Source organism: Drosophila hydei, unplaced genomic scaffold (assembly GCF_003285905.1).
Source record: "Drosophila hydei strain 15085-1641.00,03,60 unplaced genomic scaffold, DhydRS2 tig00000060-arrow-pilon, whole genome shotgun sequence".
Taxonomy (NCBI): Eukaryota; Metazoa; Arthropoda; class Insecta; order Diptera; family Drosophilidae; genus Drosophila; species Drosophila hydei.
The window spans coordinates 6,768,227-6,792,392 of NW_022045656.1; the positions used below are offsets into that span (position 1 = coordinate 6,768,227).

The window sequence follows — 24,166 nt, forward strand, 5'->3', positions numbered from 1 at the left end:
AGTTAGTTAATCGCCGAGAATCGCATTTGCCTAATTTGTTTTCGCATCGAATGCTTGGCATATTAATTGGCTTTGGTCTCCCAGCTGTTTGCATAAAATGACTATCAATTCGGATTTATTTCTTACATAATGAAAGTGTTAATATGCTGGCAACTGTTCCAAAGCATAAATCGAATCTTTTCTAAATAAGGAAATCAAATGTAAATTGGAATTGAAGGCACAGCTGCGGAATCCCAGCTCGTAAGGCATAGGATCATAAGTTAGGATCTAATAGCCGATGGACTTTGTCAAGGTACATTAGAATATCTAATGAAATTCTATAAAGCTGATCCTTTTTCTTCGAATAGAACTAACTATACATTAGTTATGTAAAAGTGACATCTGGAAGCATTTTGATTAGTATCAAAAATTGCTTGTAGAAATTCTCAGACGTGCTTCAATCTATCTTAACTTTCATTATATAGACCTGAAAAGATCTTTGGATAGTTACATTGATATAGATATAATTGCTATCTTAACTTTGATCATATAAAGGTATTAGGTTTACTTGAAGACTCTTGACTAGGTTAGTTTAAATATGAAAATAAATTATTTTAGATCTCAACTTGAATTACATAAATGTCTTAAATATGCTTGAAATAGAAAATCAATTCGTTTTCAAATACAAGCTAAGACCTATCTCTGACAGGTAATCTGTAAAGGTGTAAACAATTTTTATATTGTTGTTGCTCATTAAGGCGCATAAATTTATTAAAATATTCATTCTTATATTTGGCCACGTGTGTCTGGCAAATAAATTCTCGTAAATCTCAAATCTGAATTTATTTATATTTTGTTCATATTCATCTAAATCTTTTGAATTATTTCCGCATTTTTTAGTTTGCAAAAAAAAACGAAATCCTATTTATAAAAGTCTAGCAAGTCTGTTAAATGAAATGAATACCAAGCCGCTTCCAACAATAGAAGCTGTTGAACTGAATAGTCGCTTTATAAGCACAGGGTACAGTAAACTCTATCTACATATGCTTTTTAGTTCCGCCTTTTTAGAGAAATAAAAGAATTGTTTCTTTTTACAAACTTAATATTTTTATTTTATTGAATCAACTTCTTGTCATCGCCTAAGACTTAGGACGTTCGATTACTGCTTAAAGGCGGCGACGGATGACACGACGCACGGTCTTGTAGCGGTATCCATCAGCAGAGATGGGCTCGATCTCCTCCAGAGAGGGCTGAGGAGCCAGCACTGGGGCGGGGGCAGCACGGATGGGAGCTGGAGCGGGACCTGCAGGAGGGATGTATTGGTTGACTGGAGCGGGGGCTGGGAGAGAGATTGGGGCAGGGGCTGGGGCTGGGACTGGAGCAGGAGCAACACGGATGGGAGCTGGTGCTGGAGCGGGAGCTGCTGGAGGAATGTACTGGTTGGTTGGAGCCGGACCAAGGTTGATGGGAGCTGGAGCATCAACGTTGATTGGAGCTGGAGCGGGCAGGCCAATAGGTGCTGGTGCGGCTGCTGGAGGAATGTAGGAGTTCACGGGCAGTGGAGCAGGAGCAACCTTCACGGGCAAAGGAGCTGGTGCCAGAGGAGCTGGGGCTGGTGCCGCCGGAGCATAGTTGTATCCCGACAGATGCGACACATCAGCGTGGGCAACAGCCAAAAGGGCACAGGCGACAACAAGAAGTTTCTGCAAGGCAAAATTTAAAGGATTGCTCCTTAGTAAGCCGCTGCTGTTGACGTGGCCAACTCTTGCACCTACCATTTTTGAGTATGTTACTTGGAACGTATCAGTTGCTAGTATATCTTGGACAATCCGAGGCGGTAGTATTTATATGAAATTGTGCGCGGTGCTAGACCGTCCGCAGACGAACTCGATGAAGAATTGCTCAAATTATAGGCTCTTAATATGCCAGAAACCAGAATTTTATTGTCAACAGCTGGTTACACAAAGACTAATGGACTGTAGAGTATCAAATCGGGCTGGTGGGGTCCCACGGTAGCCACTATCAAATATGTTAATCAATATGACTTTAGACAATACATATTTAGGGCAACGATAAATAATTGATTATTTTATTGTTCGACTTAAAGACGTTTGATTTCATTAGATGAAATATGAAACAACATATATATATATATAATTTTAATTTTATTTTCAATAAGCATAAAATAAAAATATATTTTTTTACATTCAACTAACTAATAATCTCAGCTTTATCTGCTGCATTTATATATTTAATTTTTGTTTTTATATATTTTATAAATATTTTTTAGTATCCATTAAACTTCGTTTGTTTGTTAAATATTATTTAAAAATGTATGTCTATTATATATTTATTTTATTTGCTAGATAACAAAAATATTTCCGTAATACCAGCTTGTCTTCCAAGTAAAGTGTGTTTGACAGTCGGCTATGGTCAAGTTTGAATGATATTCTCACTTTTTTGCCATTGCTTGAATTTAAATGTAATTTGCATAAAACATAAATGCTTTATTTTTATCAAAGTCAACTACTCACTGTGTGGGGCAGAGCAGCGCTAAGTTGAGTTGAGTTGAGCTGATCTGAGCTGAGTTGATGGGCAAACCAAAAAGTTGTTGTGATTAGTTTGCTTAATTAGCTTTGATAAGGCAGACGAGTGGCTATTGGACAAAAGAGCCGAAAGAGCTGCGTCTTGCCAAATTCGTTTCGCTACCAAGCGAGTGGCTCATTGTTGTCACTGTCGTTTTATGGCTCAGAGTTGCGTTGTAGATACAGATCTGCATACATATATATATATATATATATATATAAATATATGCACATTTATCTATGAATGCGTTATAAATGCGCAGCTGAATATGCGTTCAGTTGCAGGTCAAAAGTTGAGCGTGTCGCCAGTGAGACCGACGCCAACTACTCGTTCCAAGTGTCAGCATGAAAAACAAATTAGTAGCCAAATAGTTGAGTATGTGTGTGTGGGAGAACGGTTTGTACGTGTGTGTGAGGATATGCAGTGAAGGACATGTTTTAGTCGCTCTTTTAATTACACAAATTGCCAATGAGCCACTTTTTGGATTGTCAACGCTTCAGTTCTGCCAAAAAGCTTTTGAGACATTTGGGCGTCTCTCACTTGACTGTTGTTGTTATTGTTTGAGTTTCTGCTGCTGTGTCGCCATTGTGATTCGAATATATTTGCAGCTTGTGTCAAACAAAAACTACAAAAGCTATGCAAACAAGCACTTAACCCGCTTTTATTTTGACAATTCCATTATTTTCGCAGCGCCAATAAACTGAAACTGCGAAAGGTTTTCAACACACACACCCATACACACCCATACACACGCACACGCACACACACAGCTCAGAGCGCGTCATGCAACATTGCGTATACGTAATTTAGTTGTTTGTCTGTTAATAGTTGAAGTTGCAACGCAGCTTGCACAGCAATGTATAAAAATTGACGGCACACAACTATTTGAGCGGGAGTTTGAAACGATCAATAGAAAAAAAATAATAACATTTTCTATATTGGTCGGGAACGCAGTGCTTTAAAGAATAACAAAGCAATATTGTTGAAACTACAAATTGAGAAGAGAAATTTCAAATCATAATGCAATCGCATTGAAATGTGTTCCTTACATTTCCTGCACTTGTTGTCTTCTTTTGCTTCTTTAATCCGATTAGCACAGTTCAGTTTCGAAGCGATTCGAAACAATCAACTTTTTTGTCTCAATTGCCATTTTATTTGAGCTTTAGCTGTCTATAAATAAAGAAATGTTTCAACTCAATTTAGAAGTTGAAAAAAATTATTTGTAATTAAAATGTCTTTTTCCAATTGAACTGGTTCCTTTATGATATCAATATTTAGATATTGGTATTTGGCTAACTCTGTTCAAATTAGAAGTGGTTCATCGAAATGCAATAGAACTTGTTTGCGCCTTAGAACAAGTTAGCTATTAAATAATTTGGTTTCTAATGTGCTCCCCACTTTGGCTAAATAAATATTTAGCTCTTATAAACTGGGAGTTCATTAAGTAGTTCATTTCCATATTCACGTTTCACTTCAGACTAACATCTTTACCGATTAATTAAATGAGGCTCGAGCCTTCTGAGTTGCTTTTCTAATACATAAATCTAATATTTGGCATTCGGCTTCCGCCTTTACGTTGATCTAACTGCCTTCAAGGTCAGCCACACTTACGCGTGTTCTGTCAGCTCTCGTGCTTGAATGCGCCATAGTTGCAGAGTTGATGGCAAATATATTTATTTAAAACGCATTCAACTGGATTAAAATGCATTGACCCAACGGCATGCCAACTCTTCAACAGCTGACAACGCTTAACAATCGATTTTAACATTTTTTAATGCCCGGCGACTGCCAGATCATAAATTCAGGCAAGTCTCCTTCCAGCTACAGGCCGGCTCGTGGTGTTATGTGCTCGTATTTCCGTATATTTCGCGAGATAAATCAACGCGCGACAAATTAATGCTGCAAATGAAGTGCTCGAGTGGTTCGGCTGAGCCGGGTGGGTCGGGTGGTACAGGTGTAAAATGGGCAGCGATATTCCGCACATCGAATCGCCGCCCCAATATGCAGTAACAGTAAAAATAAATGAAGGCAGTCAACGTTGCATATTTCAGTGGCCGTGCGGCTGCCACTGCTGATATAATTACGTAGATACTGTCAATATTGTGTGAGTGTGTATGTGTCAGTGTGTGTGTGTATTCGATACAATGGTAAGCTGCGCTTGTTGTAAGCTCCACCAGCTGCCTCGCTCACCTTCCGTAGGCCTCACCACTTTTTATACGCGTCGCATTTAACTTTTTGTATTTTTATTTTTTGGGCCGAGTTCATTTCTTTTTGCATACTTTTGGGCGGGCCTGGCGCTTGTCTGCCGTGCGATTATTTTGTAATCCACGGCGCCTAAAGCATTGATTACACATTGTATACCTGGACAGCTCGCAGCCCAGCATGGGCAGGGGGTGGGGGCGGTGGCGGTGTCGGCCTGGCCATAATGCGTGTTAATCAGCATCATTAACTGCTAATTAAGTGCGGTTGCAAATGCAGCCAACTGTCAATTGTTTCCAGCCACCGCCGCGATACTGTCGCACCACTGCACCACCTATCGCCTGCGTCGTTTTATTTGCTCGACGCTGGCTTAGCTGGCGAGCGATGTGCAATGAGGCTGAAAATTGCACATTGCTCGATTCCTGGCAGATTGTTACTCGGATTTAAGCTTCACTAAGCGCAGCTACTGTTTAGATGATGTGTGTGTTGGTGTGTGTATGTGTGTTTGTGTGTGTGTGTTGGTCCGTGGGTGCTTGTATGCTGGCTATGTTTGTATATAGATACTTTGAAAAATAGCTTCGAGTTTCTTCTTACAAATTATTTTTGAAAAGGCCGCAGTGCCAGAAAAATGCTAAATAATAAATAAAAATAAATTAAATGATTAAAAAGGTACTGGTTTAATAGTTTATAAATAAATCAAATAAAAAGAAAATATTAAAAAATAAATAAATAAATATATAATATGAAAAAAATTTCATTAAGAAATAACACAATAAAAATATCTTAAAAATAAATAAAATAATTACTTAAAATAAGAATTTTATTTACAAATAATAAAATTAAACACAAATATGTAAATAAGCAATACTGAATATAATATATACAAAAAATAGGTCGGTCTATTAAAAAAATAATATTAAAAAAATAATATTACAATTATTATATATCAGAAAGTAATATATTTAATTTCCAATGATTTTTTTATTAATATTATTAAGTACAGTAAAGTATAAGAAATAAAGAAACAATAAGAAATAGAAATCAAGTAAAAAGTATTTTACCCTAGACACTTCGTGTTTTATCATACATTGTTTTACTATTTTTAATTCAATTTACATATTTTTATGTGATTTTTAATTTAATGTTATATTTGTAAAAAATTTGAAACAATTTTTTTTAAAATAAAAAATGTCTTTAAATATATTGTATTTAATTAAGAAATTACTTATATTGAAATTATGTCTATATATATACTTATTTATTCATATATATATTATTATATTTTTTTATATATTATATACTCAATTATATTCGACTTTATTTCTTCTTTCAATGTTTCGTTTTATGTAATATCTGCTTTTTAAGAAATAAATAGTTTAATACAAGATAAGTTCTTGTACTCGTTAGCCATATGCCGTTGAAACTAAAGCTTGGGTAAGATAGCAACCATAAATATTTTGTATTCAGAAATAAATGTTGTTGAATATGTATTTCTAATCTTTTAAATCCAACCAGCCGCAACTGCACATTCCAGGAACAAATACTAACTGATTAGTGTGGTCAAGTTCAATAGTCTATAAATTGTAATTGCCTGTCAAAATGGAGCAATGCAATTTGCACAATGTCCAGCTGCTCGTATATCCCTGTATATATAAATATATACACATATGTATTTATTTGTATCGGGATGTGCGCATCAAAGCGTAAACGCATTTTAATTCATTTAATTAAGCTGCCAATATTTGACCAAAATGCAATTAACAAAAGCCGGCTTGGACATGGGAGCTGGCTTTGGTCCCGGCCAGGCTCTATGTCCTTTGTCCTCTGCCCTGCTTGATGCGGTTGCTATGGCTAGGCTGAGCAGAGAGCAAAAAATGATTTGTTTTAATTACGTAATTAATTTGGCAGCTTTTTTGTTATTACACGCTTTTGCTATAAATTGGGATATGATGAAGTGGAGCAAGGGTATGTAACAGACAGGAGTGAATAATATGGAGGCTGTACCCCACTAAATTTAGCTTCTATATAAAATGTGGAAATCAACAATGTTTTACTCAAAGTTAGTACTTAAAGCGAAGAGGACAATAGAGGGTATCTGCTGGTCAAGTCAGTTTCGCAGCTTGTTTATCTTTTTAATTAGTATAGGTGGTGTAATGTGTGTGGCTTCTGTGGCGAGGCTTTAAAGTGGAAACTCAAACTCTATGGCCTGAGCCCTGACCCTGGCCAGCGGCTGGGTAGTTAAATCCATTGGAGCCAACGCGCCGTTGCAGACATTTCCCTAATCAAATCGTAAAGACGTCGTCGTCGATGTCATCGCAGTTTCTTGTTAATTTTCTTTGGTCTGCGACCCGTCGATATCCTGGCGCCTGGTCCTATGCCCTGTGTCCTGGCACTTGTTAGCGCAATTGCGGCAGTCGCAGCCACAAGTGGTCAGTGGTCTGATGAGGCCAATGTGCACGTTGGCGTGGGCCAGGGCCTGGGCCTGGGCGTGGCTGTGGCTGTGGGCGAAACTTTTGAATCTAACGAGAAAAATTTCCACATCATCAAAGCTCATTCCAGCCCATAAATTTCGTGATAAATGTGAGTGCATGCCGAATGCCGTGCGGCGACTCCTTAGGGAGCGGGCCGAGCTGCCGCTCCTGCAACTGCTTGACGGCCACCTCTTGCTATCTGTCTGCTGATGGCGATTGCGATGCGGATACTAAGTTGATTTCTCTTTTCTTCCAAGCATGCATTTGGCTTTCATAAATTTCCAACTTAAATCGATGCTGGCCCCAGGAACAGGCGAGAGAGGCTTGCCTTCAAGTGTCCATAAAGTTGGAGCTGCTGGCTGCAGCCGCTGATTGGGACTGTTGCTGATTGAGTGCGGCCGGGCTGGCATTTTGATTGGAAAACAATTTGGTAAAGTTTTAGTTTTTCTTTTATTTTATTGATATTCTATGGGAAATTCGTTAGGATGCGTTGCGATTTAGCAAGTCTAGATTTACAGGCGGTTGCGACGGTAGACGCGACGACGCACAGTCTTGTAACGGTAGCCATCAGCAGAGGGCTGCTCGATCTGCTCGAGAGCCTGCTGCGACTGGATGATTTGAGACTGTCCGGCAGAAGAGTACTGGATGGGCGCAGGTGCTGGGGAGTACTGGGCGGGACCCTCAATTTGGATCGGGGCAGGAGCAGGCTGGTAGACTGGAGCGGGAGCAGGGATCGAGACTGGTGCTGGTGGGATGTAGCTGTTGATTGGAGCAGGTGCTTGCACTGGAGCAGGGCCTGGCTGATAGACTGGAGCTGGGGCAGGGATCGAAATTGGTGCAGGCGCAGGCTGGAAGACTGGAGCGGGTGCTTCAATGGCGATGGGTGCTGGAGCTGGCTGGTAGACTGGAGCTGGGGCGGGCTGGTAGATTGGAGCAGGTGCTTCATAGGTTGGTGCTGGAGCTGGCTGGTAGACTGGAGCTGGCGCTGGCTGGTAGACTGGAGCTGGCGCTGGCTGGTAGACTGGAGCTGGAGCTGGAGCTGGAGCTGGCTGGTAGACTGGAGCTGGTGCTGGCTGATAGACCGGAGCTGGCGCTGGCTGGTAAACAGGAGCGGGTGCCTGATAGTTGTAGCCCGAACTCAAGTGGGACACATCAGCACTGGCGCAGGCCAGGAAGGCAACGGCAACGACCAAGAATTTCTGTGCGAGAAGTCGCGATTAAAACCAATTTTCGAGCATTGGGCTCTAGGTGGGCATCATGGCTTACCATTTCAGTGATAGTTAGACTCTTACTCCACAAGCGTTTGAATAGCTTCTGTCTGCTTGGTGCCTGCCCGTTACTATTTATACCATTCGCAGACGAGAGCGGGTGTTCAAACACTCTTGGCGATTGTGAAAAACCTGCCTCAACACAGCTTCGGTTGTTTGCTTAGGTCTAGCCAAAATCGAATATCGAATATTGAATATTGAATATTGAATATTGAATATTGAATGTTGAATGTTGAATATTGAATGTTCAATATGGTTATATGCTCATTAAGACTAGCTAAATTGTCTTTGGGGGCCAGTCGATTGACGGATGAGCCCCAATCTTGATGGCAACTTGTTTGCCATAGAATTTATAGTGAGATGGTTTAATTTATGCCAATAAATTGATTTTTAATAGCCCAATCAGATATAATAAAGAACGCCTGCTAACGGGATATTTGCAACAAATATATGTTTTTATTTATATTATATTTTGAATCAAATAAATTTTATTTTTCTGTTGTATTTATTGAAGAATTTTGTTGACCCACGTCTCGTGACGAGCCGGAAATTTGCAAATTACACCTGAGGCATGCGTAGCTGATAGTAAACAGGTTTAATTAAACATTTTTTGGCCACTTTATAGTTCGTTGTTCTCGATCGTTGAATAAAACTTGTTTATGCGTTGTTTATGGCTTAGCTCAGGCAACGTTTAACTTATCCTGACACAATTCTTACCTCTCCCTTTTGTTTTCTTGTTTTTGTTTTTGCTTTTATTTTGTTTTTTTTTTTTTTTGCTAGCCATTAGAACTTCATCCTGTTCATTTCCAATAATATATGTAAAACAAGTGATTTGTTGTTTTTGACCCTTGGCCATTAAGATGTTGATTCAGCTTAATTTCATTGCCAGAAACCAGTTCCATTTGTTCAAGCTCGAATATGGGTCTGGCTATAGACGTGACTTCTTTAAATTGATTTGGACGCCGCTTCTGACAGCTTCGTGAAGGTTGCTTGCCGCTGGGCTGTTGTCTTAATCGCTTATAGAATCATTTGCTAAGCAAAAATCGCCTTCAGGAAGCAAATCACTAATCAATATTTTATTTTATTACATATATATATTATATATATATATGTATATTATAATTTATAATTAAACTTTAACCGTTATCATATAAAATTTGAATACTCTGTAAATGTCTAATTCATTAATGAGCTTATTGTATGATAAGTGATTAATATAGCTCATTCGGTCATGAACACAGCTTGCTACTTAGTTATGCAAAGCCTCATCAACGATTCGTTCAAAAATATACCTGGACTTTGATTCCGCCTTTGATGAGTTGAGGCTTATGTATGTGTTGCAAACGATAGTTTAACTTTATGAGTTTAAAGGCACAGAAGCAACCCAATATTTAAAATATTTTTACAGCTCATGTCTGAGTAAAAATAATTTAATCAATTTTATGAATCATGTGTGAATAATTAACTGAATAATTGAATATAAGGAAATGCTGATTGGCGACTTAATAATATGTATCATTTGTGATCAGGCAAAGTAGAGATTGAATAGTTTTATGACTTCAAAATAAATTAAAGCTTAATAATTGTAGATTTTTCATAGACAAAAAAAGTATTTTTTTTCTGAGCTAAGAATTCATAATTGCACCTATAAAAAGAATATTAAATATAAATTTTTTTTATTTGTATTATATTTGTAATTTTGATTTATTAGACTGAAAACGAAGTATCTATAAAAACTCAATAATGACTTAATTAATCCTAATTAATATATACTATCCAAGTATTGAAGAAAAATTATATTATTAATATTATGATTATTTTGTAATTAATAATTTTTAAATTCATCAATTAACTTTTAATATTAAACGTTTTATATACAGATATAAATAAATGTTCATGTAAATAATTATAAATAACTTTGTATACTAAGAAATTTAAATAAAAGATAAATTTAAAAAATTTTAAAGTTTTAATAGTATAAGGAAATACGTAAAATAAATTGTCTGTGCTTACTTTTGTTCTTCCTCTGCATTGTTATACAAAATTTAAACACCTAACAGACAAAAGGCTCTTCAGTCTTCCGTATGTTAATTTCGAGATACGCCCACCAATAAAATTTCTTTATTGTTTCTGATTCGAAATTCCAATAAATACCATTAGTAAAGCTACAATAATAAACAGTATTTAAATACTAAACACGAAATATTTATGGATCTGAGGGGTTTGGATGTTCCTCCTTGACTTGTGCATTATTTCCTCATAGTATACAGTCAGTATAAATACACGGAACGCTACATTCCCATTATTTATGGTGATATCTTAATTTGCTGGCACGGCGTTGTCTTTGGCGAGCGATGAGTTGTGTTGGGGATTAAATTGCAACTACAAATTAAGTTTATCAAGCAGTTAATCATGAGCATTGCTGCTTAATTTTTGCGCTGTCCAAATATTGGCTAGCAGATTTATGATCCGGCTGTTGTGGCCGGGGCTGGGCCGTGTCTCTCTGTCATCAGTTGGTTGGATCATTCCATTCGTAAGCGAAGCGCAAACAAGAGACGCTACTCAAATAGTCAAACAGATTCATGGCCCAAGCGAATTTAAAAACTTGTTGTTAATTTTATGTGCAGCTACTAAATTTCAAATTGGAACTTTTCTGCGTTTTGTTTGCTTCCCATTTCTCGAACGAATCACGTATGTAAATGTCGATCTTTTGGCGGCCAATTTATGGGCATTCGATTTGCATGGCTTAGCTTCCGATCAGCACCAATCTGAGATCTGTCCCACATTTCTATATGCACTGTCTGCCAGCTTGTGCATTCGCATACTGCTTATTCGCATGAACTCTAGCGCTTGACTAATACAATTATATTCCAATTTGACGCTCTTTTGTCTTAGGCATCGCAAAGCAACTAGTTATGTTTTTATTATTATTTTTGCTGCCTTTTTTCTCCACTTATAATTTGTATGCATATTTTTATGGCTCGTTTTCTGTGACCGTTTGCTCGGCGCCACGAACTGAGGGCTAATTATGCCTCATCTGTTGGCCTTGACTTTGAAATTTAAATTTTACTCAAGCGTCAGTCTGGTGAGACTTTATTTTTGGCACTTGCCTCTTCGGCTTCGTGTTCGCTTTCTTGGCCGTTTTGTGTTGGCATTTTGTTCATTAGCTGTAATTAAGACTCGGCTATGAGTTCGTGTAAATGCTAATCCGTCCAAATGTTAATCTATTTATTCACATTAAGGTATGCGCTAAGCCAGTTTTCAACTACTTCTGGATTCCATCTGCCGATTAACTTCTTGTTATACTCTTAATTATTTTTGAAACACAAATTTGTTTGATATTTTTTCTTTTTATTATGCAATCTGCGCATTGTACTCTGATTTGTTTGGTCCACGCATTTGCATCCAAATAAGTTATGATTTATATAGTTATAATTATTCATAAACATATAGATCGCAAATTATGTTAATTGAGTTTAGACCACACTAATATAATTTTAGCCTCATTAGCACATGATGTCATGCAGTGGGCCATCTTCGATATCCGTGTTATAGGTAAAACCGGGGACTTATTGTTGCTTCGTTAGAGCCACTTAAGTCTGGTTAGCTTCTTAAATTTGAGTTGAGTGATGGACCCTGCGTGGAGATAAAAGAAATTCTGGATTGCCCTTGGCATTAGTTCGCGTTGATCTCAGAGTGATTTTGGGGCTATTTCAAATGCCCAGACTAAAATTAACATATTACAGATTACAAATTTCTATACTAACAAAAAGTCAAAGAATTATAAAGCCAAAAGCAAGATATTGAGAGATATAAATTAAAGATCACAGATGAAAAAATTAAATTTCTTATAACTTTCGTGTATAAATATATGTTGATATATATATCTCTTATTTATGTATATCCATGAATTAGTAAAGTCGCTTAATGAACACATAAACCTTATGTGCACACACGCAAACACACTCACACACGTCATTGCGCACTCGTAAATCAGCTAAAAAGGAGAACAAAGTGTGTAGTGCGTGCTATGCACGGTAGGTGGAGCCACCTGTCAAAAAGCTGGGCCAGCCAACCAGATAAGCGCAAAGTTCTTAATGAAACGACACGCATGCACAGTAAAATGTGCATTTGCCGAGGCCCCCGAAAGCACCTACCCATATACAAGTGCAGCTGTATATAGATGTTATGTACCTACAGTTACAGTTAGTCTCTTTAGCATTCAAAGCGACCCCAAAAAAAAAAAGAAATAACCAGAATGAAGTGGAGCTGGGGCGGAGCAGAGCGGAGGCGAGTCTTCAGAACTTCAGATTCACAACGACTCGACGAAGTTGCCAGCTGTGAGGTGCAGCGTACAAAGGCAAACGGAAATGAAATCACGTACCAGGGGCGTTGTCATTCACAATGAGTGCGGCACCAGGCAGGACTAGAAGTAGTTGTTGCAGCAGTTCGTTTTGTTGTTGTAGTTGTCAGCAGAGTCGCGGCAGCTGCCATTTTGTTCTGTCGTTGTGTGTACGTCTAATGTCCAATTTCAATTTGGACTGGCTGGCTGACAGCAGAAAAGCAAAGGCAAAGCTACCGCAAGTGCCAAACAATGCAAACGCCCCGCCAACCCCCACTAACAGTAATAAAAACATACACACACACATGTGCCAGTCCCCCGTCTAGTATTTCACTTAAGTGTGGATACTTGCACAGATAGCTAAAGAGAGTGAGAGAGAGAGAGAGGCAGATATTGTTTGGAGGTGGAGCGAACGTACCCGCATAAGTTTATTTACTTTTAACACGAAATAATAAAGTTTACAAAAGAAAACGTGCGCCGTGCGGTATGCTGCACTTTTTCTAAGTGTGTGTGTGTGTTTGTGTGTATGTGTGTGTCACTAGCTGTTCCTCATATAGCTCAAAGCAGAGTTGTTTTCTGCCCATCTGCTGTCACAGTTTAAGCGCCTCAAAGCGAATATTTAACAAACACTTGAAAGCCCTTCAATTTATATCTAAAAGCCACAATATTTTATTCACTTTTGAAGATTACATTATTTTTAGTATATTATTAGTATTAAAGGTTTTTAATATGAAAAAACTATAAGAAAATATTTACCCAAGAGGCTTTAGCTTTAACTCGGTCTTAAACCAGTTAACGATTTTTTTTACTATGAATAGAAATTTCATGTAAAACATTTGCTTGGGAAGCAATATAATTAAATTGTTGTCTAATAACTTTACATCATTAGGTATGTAATTGAGGACATTTAGTATTGTTTGTAATATTTATAAGTCATTTATAATAATCCAAGATATAAATTACAAACAGATCAATTCATATATTTGTTTCATGCACACTCTTTAAGGCTGACAATTTGCTCAAAGTAGGTTTCAAACTATCGACAATTAATGTTGCTGTCAGTTGTCAGCACCAGGGTCTGCTATAAAACACAGGCAGGTAGAGTATCTCGCATTTCAAACAGCTGAAAAAACTGTACTTCAACGCATTGCAGCAAAACTCGCAACTCTCAACTTTCGTCACAGCTTCGCAAAAGGTAAAAAAAATAGAAAAATTAGCGACATGCTGTGACGTGACTCGACTGCATGAGCCAGAGTTGCCCTATGCTCACACCTCTACCCATAGCCATGGCCATAGCCATGCCCATACCCATTTCCAGTTACTTAACCAACATGTTCTTTGTTTTTGGCGTGTTCCGCTGCTGTTAGCCATGTGCCAGGGCCAGGCTCTCATGGACAGCTTATGGATGCAGCCCGGCACTTACAGCCAACTGAATTATTTAAAAAGACGCTAAGAGCAAAGCAACTGCGAATGCTGCCGCTTTCTGCAATTAAATGCGTTCTCAGCTCGTACGCACACATGCGACAATAGTTAGAAGGTCCGCACAGATGGTAATGATAATAATTATATAGACCCCAGGACACATGCTGGGGTATGTGTGCTATGCGGTCCGTGCGTGTGCGCCTAATTACAATAAATTTGGCTAATTATTGTCTGGCATTTGCGGCCCCTGTGGCCCCTGTAAACTTTAAGTAGCTCTCTCTCTCTCACACTCTCTCTGTCTCCTTCTACAACAACATTTCACAGACAAAGTTTTTCCCATCGATATATGGTGGAGTGCGGCCGCATCCACAATGTTGGCGACTGAGGCCAATGTCTGGCTAATTGTCTTGTAAATTATGATAAGGAACTTTCACTATCAACTTGAGAGCTGGTTAAAAGGGTCAGCTAGGTCACCTGCATATGGGAGGTACGAAAACTGTGCACAGCACTCGCAGTTGCAGCCAATTTGACGTGGCACTTGGTCAGGGGTTGGAGTAATAGCATTATATAATATTCATATATCTATCTATAGGAGAGGAATTTATAATACTGTTGTCTTTTGCATTATATGCACTTAAGCTGCTGTCTCAAACTAGCATGTTGCAACATGAAGCTCTTTAAGAATATTTAAAAACGTTTCTTTTGTAACAATTTAAATTATTTGCATAAGTTGAAGAAATTTGTAGCTGACTGAAAATTTATTCATTCATACACTAAATATCCCACATTCCGATTTCTATTAAAACATTTAAACAGCGAATCCATTTCTATACCAATTGGGAGCCAAGTCAATGTTAGCCTTCATGTCATTTTTAGACTTTCGCAAGCCATCGCAGAGTATCTGTTATTACAATCCTCATCTGTCGACGCTGATATTTTTAACAATCATTGCAAATCAAAACAAATGCCGAACGATTTGCTTTATGTGCAACTGCAGTGATTTGCCTAGGGAATGTGCCTGTCAAGCCTTTCATTTTTTATTGCCCCGCAGCGCCCAATACCCAGGTCCTTTGCCAGTTTTTTGCAACATATGGGCGCATCATAAAGTGGGCGCTTCCCTTCTCTCTGCTACTACTGCTGCTCCCCTTTCCCGTTGGCTGTTGCAAGTAGCGAAATGCAGTCAACTCGTGCGCCAGCTGAGCGCGCAATTTAGCACAACAATGCGATACGTATACGCCCCGTTGTAGTCCCTTAGTAAGTCATGTGTTGGCATGTCTTCTCCTGCTGGCTGGCTGGCTGGCTGGCTGGTTGGCTGCTACTGCTATTTAGAAATGCCTTTGTCTTGGCCTCGGTCCCAGCTCTTTGCTGCCAGCGAGTGGCGTTTGTTTTTTGTCTTGCCAAATGCGCCATATTTTTGAGTTTATGTCTTCGTTTTCTAGCAAATATTTCGGCGGACCAGCAAAAGGACCGGAACGGAGGGCAGACAGTAATGCATATGTTCGGCGTGTCGTCGTTTTGTTTTATTGCATATTTATATTTTATAGCGAAAGTAGCAAAATATACGAGTAAATCGTTATAACGCAACCCAGACCCCCTATTGAAAGCTGCCAGTAGGAGGAGCTGACGGGCGCCCGAGACGTTACAACGGCACAATTCTTGGCCTTTTTGGCAAACATTCGATAAAAGAACTCATACATAAGCTCTGCCAGCCGCACATGTGCCTCGCACACACACTCACACACGCTAAACGAGACCGAGGAGTCTCCAGCATTAAGTTCTCGATGCGCTTTTTGGGGCCGTTTTTGGATGCGCCACAAAATTCAATCATAAAAGTTTTTCAATAATCCGCTTTGCCCCGATTGCATTTCAATTTGCGCAACATTTTTGTGCAAAAACTTAATTTTCCACCAATTAGTTTTTTGGGCTGTTCGATTGAGGAGCGGAAAGTGTGCGGCAATACGTAATTGATGTGTGCTCCCCATTCCACATCGACAGACATAAAAGTTGGTAAGGAAATTTCATTGGGCAGCAAGCGGACAAACAATTTGACATTCCATGTACAATTCAATCGAAGTTAGAACTGGTTTCATAGTCAACATACTTAAAGGGCTTGAGATCTTGTGGACAGCAGGAATTTTGCACATATTTGAGCTTAATAAACAAGTTGAAATATTTTTACCTCTGTTGTGTGATTTGATAAAAAGTATTTGAAACAGGAATTCGTTCATAAAAATATTGCTCATTGCAATGAACTACTTTGAATAGCACTACACTGAACTCAAGTGTAAGCTCATGAGCTTAAATTTCATATGCCCAGCAGCCATATGAATTGCTTCTGATATTTTATATACAGATATACACACAGTTTCTATGCTAGAGCGCACTAATCCCCACATATTCTAGAGCCCAAGTACGAGCGACCTTAATCTTTATCCTAATGGCCATCGCATCATATGGCGCTCAAAAGCACATTCAGTATTTTTATTGATCCTTGGAGTATACACCTGCCATCCGCTGCTGTATGGCGGCCTTAGTGCGGCGCTGATAATGTTAATTTTATTCAAAGGTTATGCCGTTACAATCTACGGCAGACCGGGCGAGCCGGAGCCCACGGAAGCCCGTAGACGGACAGCGACGACGGCGACGGCGACGGCGACGAAGATGGAATGCAAGTACGTGTAGAAATTTACGAAAAATTACGAGAGACGCAGCGAAAGCTGCTGCACAAAATTGCAAATCGTGTCCAGGGTCGAAGACTGAAACCAAGTCCAAGACACAGAGATGCCCGGCACTGAGATGGCAGCTGAGGCCAAGTCGGAGCTAAGTTCCCGGCCGGCAGCTTGCCCCCAAAACGTCGCCATGCAGCATTTATTGCCAACGAAGCGTATTTGGTGCATTTGATGCGCTGCATAATGGTGCACGCCATTAAATGTCCATTGACATGCCAACCGAAGAAGTCCAGTGCGCACAGTGGTCTGAGCGTCATTGAAATGCTAGTGAAAACGAAGCAGTTCAACTTATTGTGAAAGGCCTGAGTGATCTAAGCACAGCTGTTTAGTAGATGTTGAGGAATATGACTAAGACCAATTCTCATTGATAAATTAACTAAATATTTAACTAATATTTCAATATTTCATGAAGGCTTAAATTTCACTTTCTACTTTAATGTTTGCTGGATGTGCTTTGCCCCAATGTTACTGGCATTGGCAATAGCGCATCGCAAATCCAAATCGAATGCGAAACGAGCGTAAATCGTGACCTGCAAGGATCTGCTTAGTTTTCTTATTAGCTGCGATTACATTTGATGTTTGTTGTTCGGTCAACGTGGCGTATACTTACTTACATACATACATCGTATGCATGTCTATGCGTGTGTGTATGTGCACTACATTTTGTATGCTTAAGCAGTGTTTGTTGCTGCAGTTGTTGTTGTCGTCGTCGTTGTCGTTGTTCTTGCCTTAGTTGTTGTGGCTGTTGGTTTTACACTTTGCTGCCAACGTTTTTGTACGTGGCCGAGTTGCAAAATGTCGGAAGTCTTCGTCGCCATTGCCGCATCAAATATGTTGAAAAGCAATTGGCAGCCATCACGGCCTGCCCCTTGCCACTGTCTTCCCCTCTCTCTCTCTCTTTCTCTCACGCTCTCTGTCAGCCAGCTGCTGACCCTGCGGAGGGGCATGTCTGCTAATGCGCTGCTGTTGGAATTTCTTCATTGAGTACGTGCATTAAATTTCAAATCAAAAAACATTTCAACGCACACATGCACACATAGAGCAAAAATTCGAAGAAAACGAAGTGGAACACAATATTTCCAATGCATTTTTCGCTGCATACTCGCTGGCGCGTTCAACTGTGCAGCAATTTATTTTGGAAATGGCCAAGCAATTTGTTTGTTATTATTATCATTATTGACGCCGCATATTTTAATTGTTTTTCACTTCATTAGCCAACATTCATTATTGCCATAATAATTTGCCATGCTCCGCTTGTCAATTTACATGCGATTCAATTTCCTGCATACCAAAAAAAAAGTAAAAAAAGCCAATGGCAGCCAAACGCAATCAGTAGACAAAACAGAAGCAGAAAAATAGGAAAAAACAACCACAGCAATGCATATCAATTGCTGCTGACAATTTCAAATAGAAAATGTCTTCGCATTGTAAAGAAAAATGAAGAAGAAAAACAAACAATCGAACGAGAAAAACAAATGAATAACAACAACAACAAGAGTTGTTGCTGTCAATGACAAGCTTCACAACAAGATTCTGAAAAAAACAAGGAAAAGCAAAGGAAAAACAACTCAAAATGGAAATGTAACTGCAATTGAGTTTGGTTTTCCCCGCAGGCTGTTGTTCCCTGCATAGCACCCGCTTTGCCTGTTCTTCTTCTTCCTTCCCAATTGTCAACTGTCAATGAGTTTTCAATTGCCGCCAAGTTGCATGTTTGAAGATTTGTGTCCCCAACTGCATTTTTCTAAGCCGCCAATTGGATTGGTTTCACTTTGCTTGCTTTTGACAGTCCTCTTTTCCATTGACTTGTCAGTGGCAGGCGCTGAGCGTGGCACGTGGAACGTGGAACGCCAGCTAATTCGCCCGGCTTGCGGTTGGCCAAATTGTTTTGTTTTTGGCAGTCAGCAAAAATGGCCTTAAAGCTTCCTGCCCGTCGTCTAGACTCGCCCAGATTTTCAATCCATTTCCCTGTTGTTTTCGCTTGAATGCAGGTGTCCCTTACAATCGCGTGCTCAAGACTTTTTCTCACCAGAACTAAATGCAAAGTGCAGAGACAAAGTTGCGCCTATTTCCAGTTGTGTCATATACATTGGAATTTTGAACTTAACAAGCTTTGTTCAAGCCACTACCTGCCCTAGATTGTTCGCATGACTAAAATATATTAACTCTTGACGGACGTGTAACTATATATATGCAAATATATATTTCTAGTTATATGGCTCTGGCTTCAATATTGGCCAAAAATTACAGGACTGTAAAAACCATAATCCAATTGGATTTGCTGTGATTTTAGTCTATTTTGAAAATGAGATTTGTGCAATTTTTATAATTTTTTTTTATCGAATAATATATATAAAATATATAAATATAATTAAGTTTTCTTTAAAAATATTTAACTCAAAATAACATGAATAAACTCATTTGTTCGTAACTAAAAAATGGTCGAGTTAAAATTTTTGAAAATCTGTTTTATCCAAGGGAAAATAATATATATAAAAAATATATAAATATAAATTAAGTTTTTTTTAAATATATTTAACTCAAAATAACATGAACAAACTAATTTGCTTGTATCTAAAAAAGGTCGAGTTCAAATTTCTAAAAATTGTATCTGTCTTATCCAAGGGAAAATATTATATACAAAAAATATATAAATATAAATTAAGTTTTTTTTTAAATATATTTAACTCAAAATAACATGAATAAACTCATTTGTTTGTAACTAAAAAAAGGACGAGTTCAAATTTCTTAAAAATTCGATATGTCTTATTCAAAGGAAAACTAAGGTAATTGCAAACACGAGTGGCAATCAGTAAATAAATAGTAAATGTAATTTGCAGCTGTACCATATTCCAGTTATATATATATATATAGTTATATATTCTGTGTACATTGATATATCCAAACAAATATTGCTGAAATTTTGCATAGATATTGAATGGGGGCAGCTGCTGCTGCTGCTGTGCAAACAGTAGCAAAACATCTGTCGCTGGGCGTGCAGAGAAGAGGCCTACATTTGGATCTATTGTAACTGCTTATTGTTTGCTGCATCCGCAGTTCCAATTTCCAGAAATTTCGGAAATCCCCCCACAGCATACAAATGGGAAAAACGCCCAGCGAGTGTCACGTGAGTCGGCAACGGCCGTGCAAAAATTTTCAATTGAAAGCATTGATGAGTCTATATCTTTGCTTGATTTTTTTTCTCGGTTTTTTTTTTTTATTTTCGTTTTGCGTGCATGGCTGTGGCAGCGCTGCCAGCGGGCGGTTTGACAATGGGCGAAGCAGGAGTCTGAGCAGGAGTCTGAGCGCAAGGACAACGGCAGAGGCCTTGTGCCTCGTGCTGCGGCTTTTGTTGACATTCGCGGGTGGGAGTGTGTCTGTGTGTGTGTCGCCCACGTAAAAGCAATTAATTGGAAAAATGTGCAAATAGAGCTGTGCAGGTGGCGTCTGTTGACTTAACCTCCATTGCATAAAGCTCGACTTTTCCAGTGCCTGAGTAGCTCCAGTGTGCCACAGACAATCGTTAATCGCTGTTAATAGACCCGTACTTAAGCATATGCATAAAGAACGAAAGGAACTAACTGCTCTTAACAATATACGAATGCCATACTCTAGCCAACTAGGTGTCATTATCTTATATTATATATAGTATATATCAATGGTATCTTTCCAACTATCATATTTGAGGTAAACTTTATTCCAATTTAATTCAGAATCCATTCATTAAAAAATTCCATAATACTTTAACCTTTTATTAAACAAAAACTTAATCTGCTCTATATTATGTTTTTCTTTATAGATTATTGTATTCTAAAATAGTTCAGCTCATATAAGGGTATTCGCAATTCGGTTGGCGGGCATTGCTTGGCCGCATTTCCACAACCTCTCGCGGCAAGTGAAAATGCAGTTGGAATAACTTTTAGTCGCTGTCAATGGCTTTTGTCTCGTGACGCAACGAAACTTTTCTAATTAAGTGGCAACGCCGTGGAGGCGAACTGGACAGAGGGTGGCCACTTGCCTTGGCTTATGCGCCGGCATTACAATAAACCGTTATGGGGCGCTTTTAATGACCAGTTGGCGCTGCATTTCGCTAGTTAAGGAGAGGGCGGAGGGAGTGTTGGGAGGAGTCGGCGTGTTAATGGTTATCGTTGTTGTTGTTGTTGTAGCTGCGGTTGCCCGGCATTAGTTACAAAATGTCGTTAGCCAAATTATTTGCCATGTTGGCGCAAAATTTTTTATGGTTTTATCATGAGAGCGGGCGGGAACAGAGGCCAAAGAGAGAGAGAGAGAGAGAGATTCAGAGTGCAGGACTAATTGCAGTTGAAATTTTGTTTTATGCGTGCGCGGCACATCAAGTTTTATATGTTGTGTCGCATTCATTTAATGGGGCATGGCTGTGGGTAGGCGCAGAGGACACAGAACGCTTAAGCGATATAATTAACTAGAGCTGATTACGATAGTGCGCCAGTGCAATGCAAATAGTGACCTTCTAAGTGCGGTAAATGCTGTTAACTGAATTGTTAAACAAGTTAAGGAGTTACGCAGGATACTTAAACTTTATTTAAAAAGATTGTGGAACCGGGCGAATCACAGAAAGGAGTAATTGTGCCTTATCAAATTCAGTAACTGAATGTGAAATTGTATTGACCAAACTTTAACTTAATGTACGTTTAATGAAGGAATAAGCTGAAGATAGTTTGATGAAAATGAAAATAATCTTTGATTGTGCTGCATTCGAAGGTATCATAAATTACTCCATTAATTCACATTCGACGGCTGCTCCCCTGCTGACCATCTATAGAGGCTGCAGCGTAGAGCTAACCGCTAGCTGTTGTAGAGAAAGCCACAAGACTTTGCAAAACATTTGCTTCAATAACAGAATACATAGAATACGTAAACAATTCAACGTGAACACTGAAGAGTTTCGGCTTGAGCTTCGAGCATATTGAACTTTTGTATACCCTACATTTTTTAAGCTGAATATGCTGTGCACATTGAACACTTTTTCCAACATTTTCTAGCTTAAATTCATTTCAATATATAGTATATTCGCCAATGAATTATGGGGATAAGAACTAAGCATTCTTATTGATATTTATGAATTAATTATAGAGTTGTCTTCTTTGCTTTTCAAAGCCTTTTTCTAGTTTGTTTCTGTTTCAGATAGAAAAGAGTGAATTAACTTTGAAGCTATCTGGTGTCCTACTAAGTGCACAATGCTTGTTCAGTAGTCAAAGCTGCTCTGTTCTACTCACAATTTGTTGTTTTAGTGTTTTTATTTTACCTCTACATTGGTTTCGATTAAAGTGCGGAGGGTTGGGGTATATAATGCTGTTGTTGTTGCTGTGCTGCTGCTGTTGGAATTTATATTATTGCATACCAGGGCCAGAGACTGGCTGAAATGGGACGCAGCAGTTCAGGCCAAACGGTTGGCGGGGCAGAGACCAACAGGAGTTTGTAATATTAAGGCAACACGCTATATTTGCTCTTCTGTACCTTTTGTTGCTTTTTTTTTGGATTGATATTTGTGGCTGGCAATTGTTGCGCTCTAGACTAGAGTTTTCGTGTGGCTGTGCCGCGATTTTCAAATTTGTATTGCATACTTTTTGGCATTGTTAACTTTTATGCTACGACTGCATCTGTGTACTGCTTGGCTGACTTATTTATGAGGCTTTCTTCAGCTGGCACTCGATTGCGTACCACCTGTGCAAGGTAAACTCTTCACTTGCCTTCTTAAACATTTATTTACAGCTGAGCCCCATTTGTCCATCTTTATGTTGACATTTGCAACTTGAATCGAAGCATGCTTCTTGTTGCCTATGATATATTGAGATATATAATGAAACTGATGTTGATCTTTTAACCTATAAGGTTATTATTATTGAGATTGTGCAGGATGAGCCTAATTTAATAATCATTGATAATATATTAATAATCATCGATAACTTGCTTCCTTCCTAAGATTTACGAGTACTTTGTAACACATCAATCTAGAGGATAATTTATATGATCACGGTTATTAATGCAGTAATGCGGATAGATTGTGTGTGCTGCATAAGTACATATATTTGTATTTGATTTCCTTAAATAAAGAGTGTTAATTGTATTGGCCACAGTATATGTCTACCATTACCGTTACAATTAGCTTCAGTTTCTTAAGCATATAATAGCTGATTATCAATTCATTTTAAGCCATGAAATTTTTTACAGTTATTTTAGCTCACGTCACGCTCAATCAGAACTTTCAAAAAAATGCTGAATATTCCAAAAAACATTTAGAATAATAAAGATGATTCTATAAATCAAATGAATATATATAGCATTGGCTTTAAATATGACTTGAATTGTGTGTTGGGCATAGTTGGGCCAGAGAGAACCATATCTCCATGTACATAAGTTGCCTAGTTAAGCAGTATTCGTATGTGTCTGTGTGTACTTGTTTGTTGGCTGGTTGACATTTGCAACGTCAACTTTTCTGTTGGGAGGCTTTTGGACTCTTCATTTCGATTTTTCAGCTTAAAAACTCATTCATCAATTAAATCGAGGCATTCATCAAAACAATTTCTCCCATGTCGATGTCAACATGCTCCCAATGTGGTGACGCACGACAGGATCATGACGATGGCAGTGCGAGTTCTTCTCATGCCCTTGGTTGTTGTTGGCATCATGTTGTTGTTACCTCTGCTGTAGCCTGAGTTCGTATTCATTTTTGTTTTTGGTTTGCTGCTGCCTGCAGCCTTTTTATTAATTGACATGAGGACTTTGAAGGAAGTTGGAGAACTTTTTGAAATCTTTCTGCTAAATAAATCTATCGTTGAGGAAATATTTGTTCTGAAGTTTGCACTCATAGTGGAAGGTCTTCGTCATGTTCTAAGCGTATTTTTGTTATTTGTAACGCAAGGGATTAAAAATTGAAATGTTAAGAGATTAGACTGAATTTCAAAGATTAGATATAAATAAAAATTCTTATATATATATATAAATATAAATTCTTACAGTGTTCCGTTTTCCCAAAAAATGCTGTAATTAAAGATTGTTAAGATATTATTTTAATTGTGGCTATAGACTTAATCTAATAGGTTCTAGAAAGTTATTAGAACTCTTAAGTTGCTTTCATTTGCCTCTAGGCAGCTATGAAAACTAAAGTTTTGCTTTTGCTTTCCGCTTTTAAGA

General features: G+C 38.4%; 1 protein-coding gene across 1 annotated transcript; it reads right to left on the reverse strand.

Annotated features, from left to right (window-relative positions):
- Positions 1-1,145: 1,145 nt before the first annotated feature.
- On the reverse strand, positions 1,146-23,700 carry LOC111595423 (skin secretory protein xP2-like). The gene is made up of 3 exons (XM_030226145.1): positions 23,596-23,700; positions 7,915-8,434; positions 1,146-1,510 (listed from the first exon to the last, which is right to left on the reverse strand). Exons 1-3 carry the CDS (start codon positions 23,698-23,700, stop codon positions 1,146-1,148), a joined length of 990 nt encoding a protein of 329 aa, XP_030082005.1.
- Between the last annotated feature and the right edge of the window lie 466 nt (positions 23,701-24,166).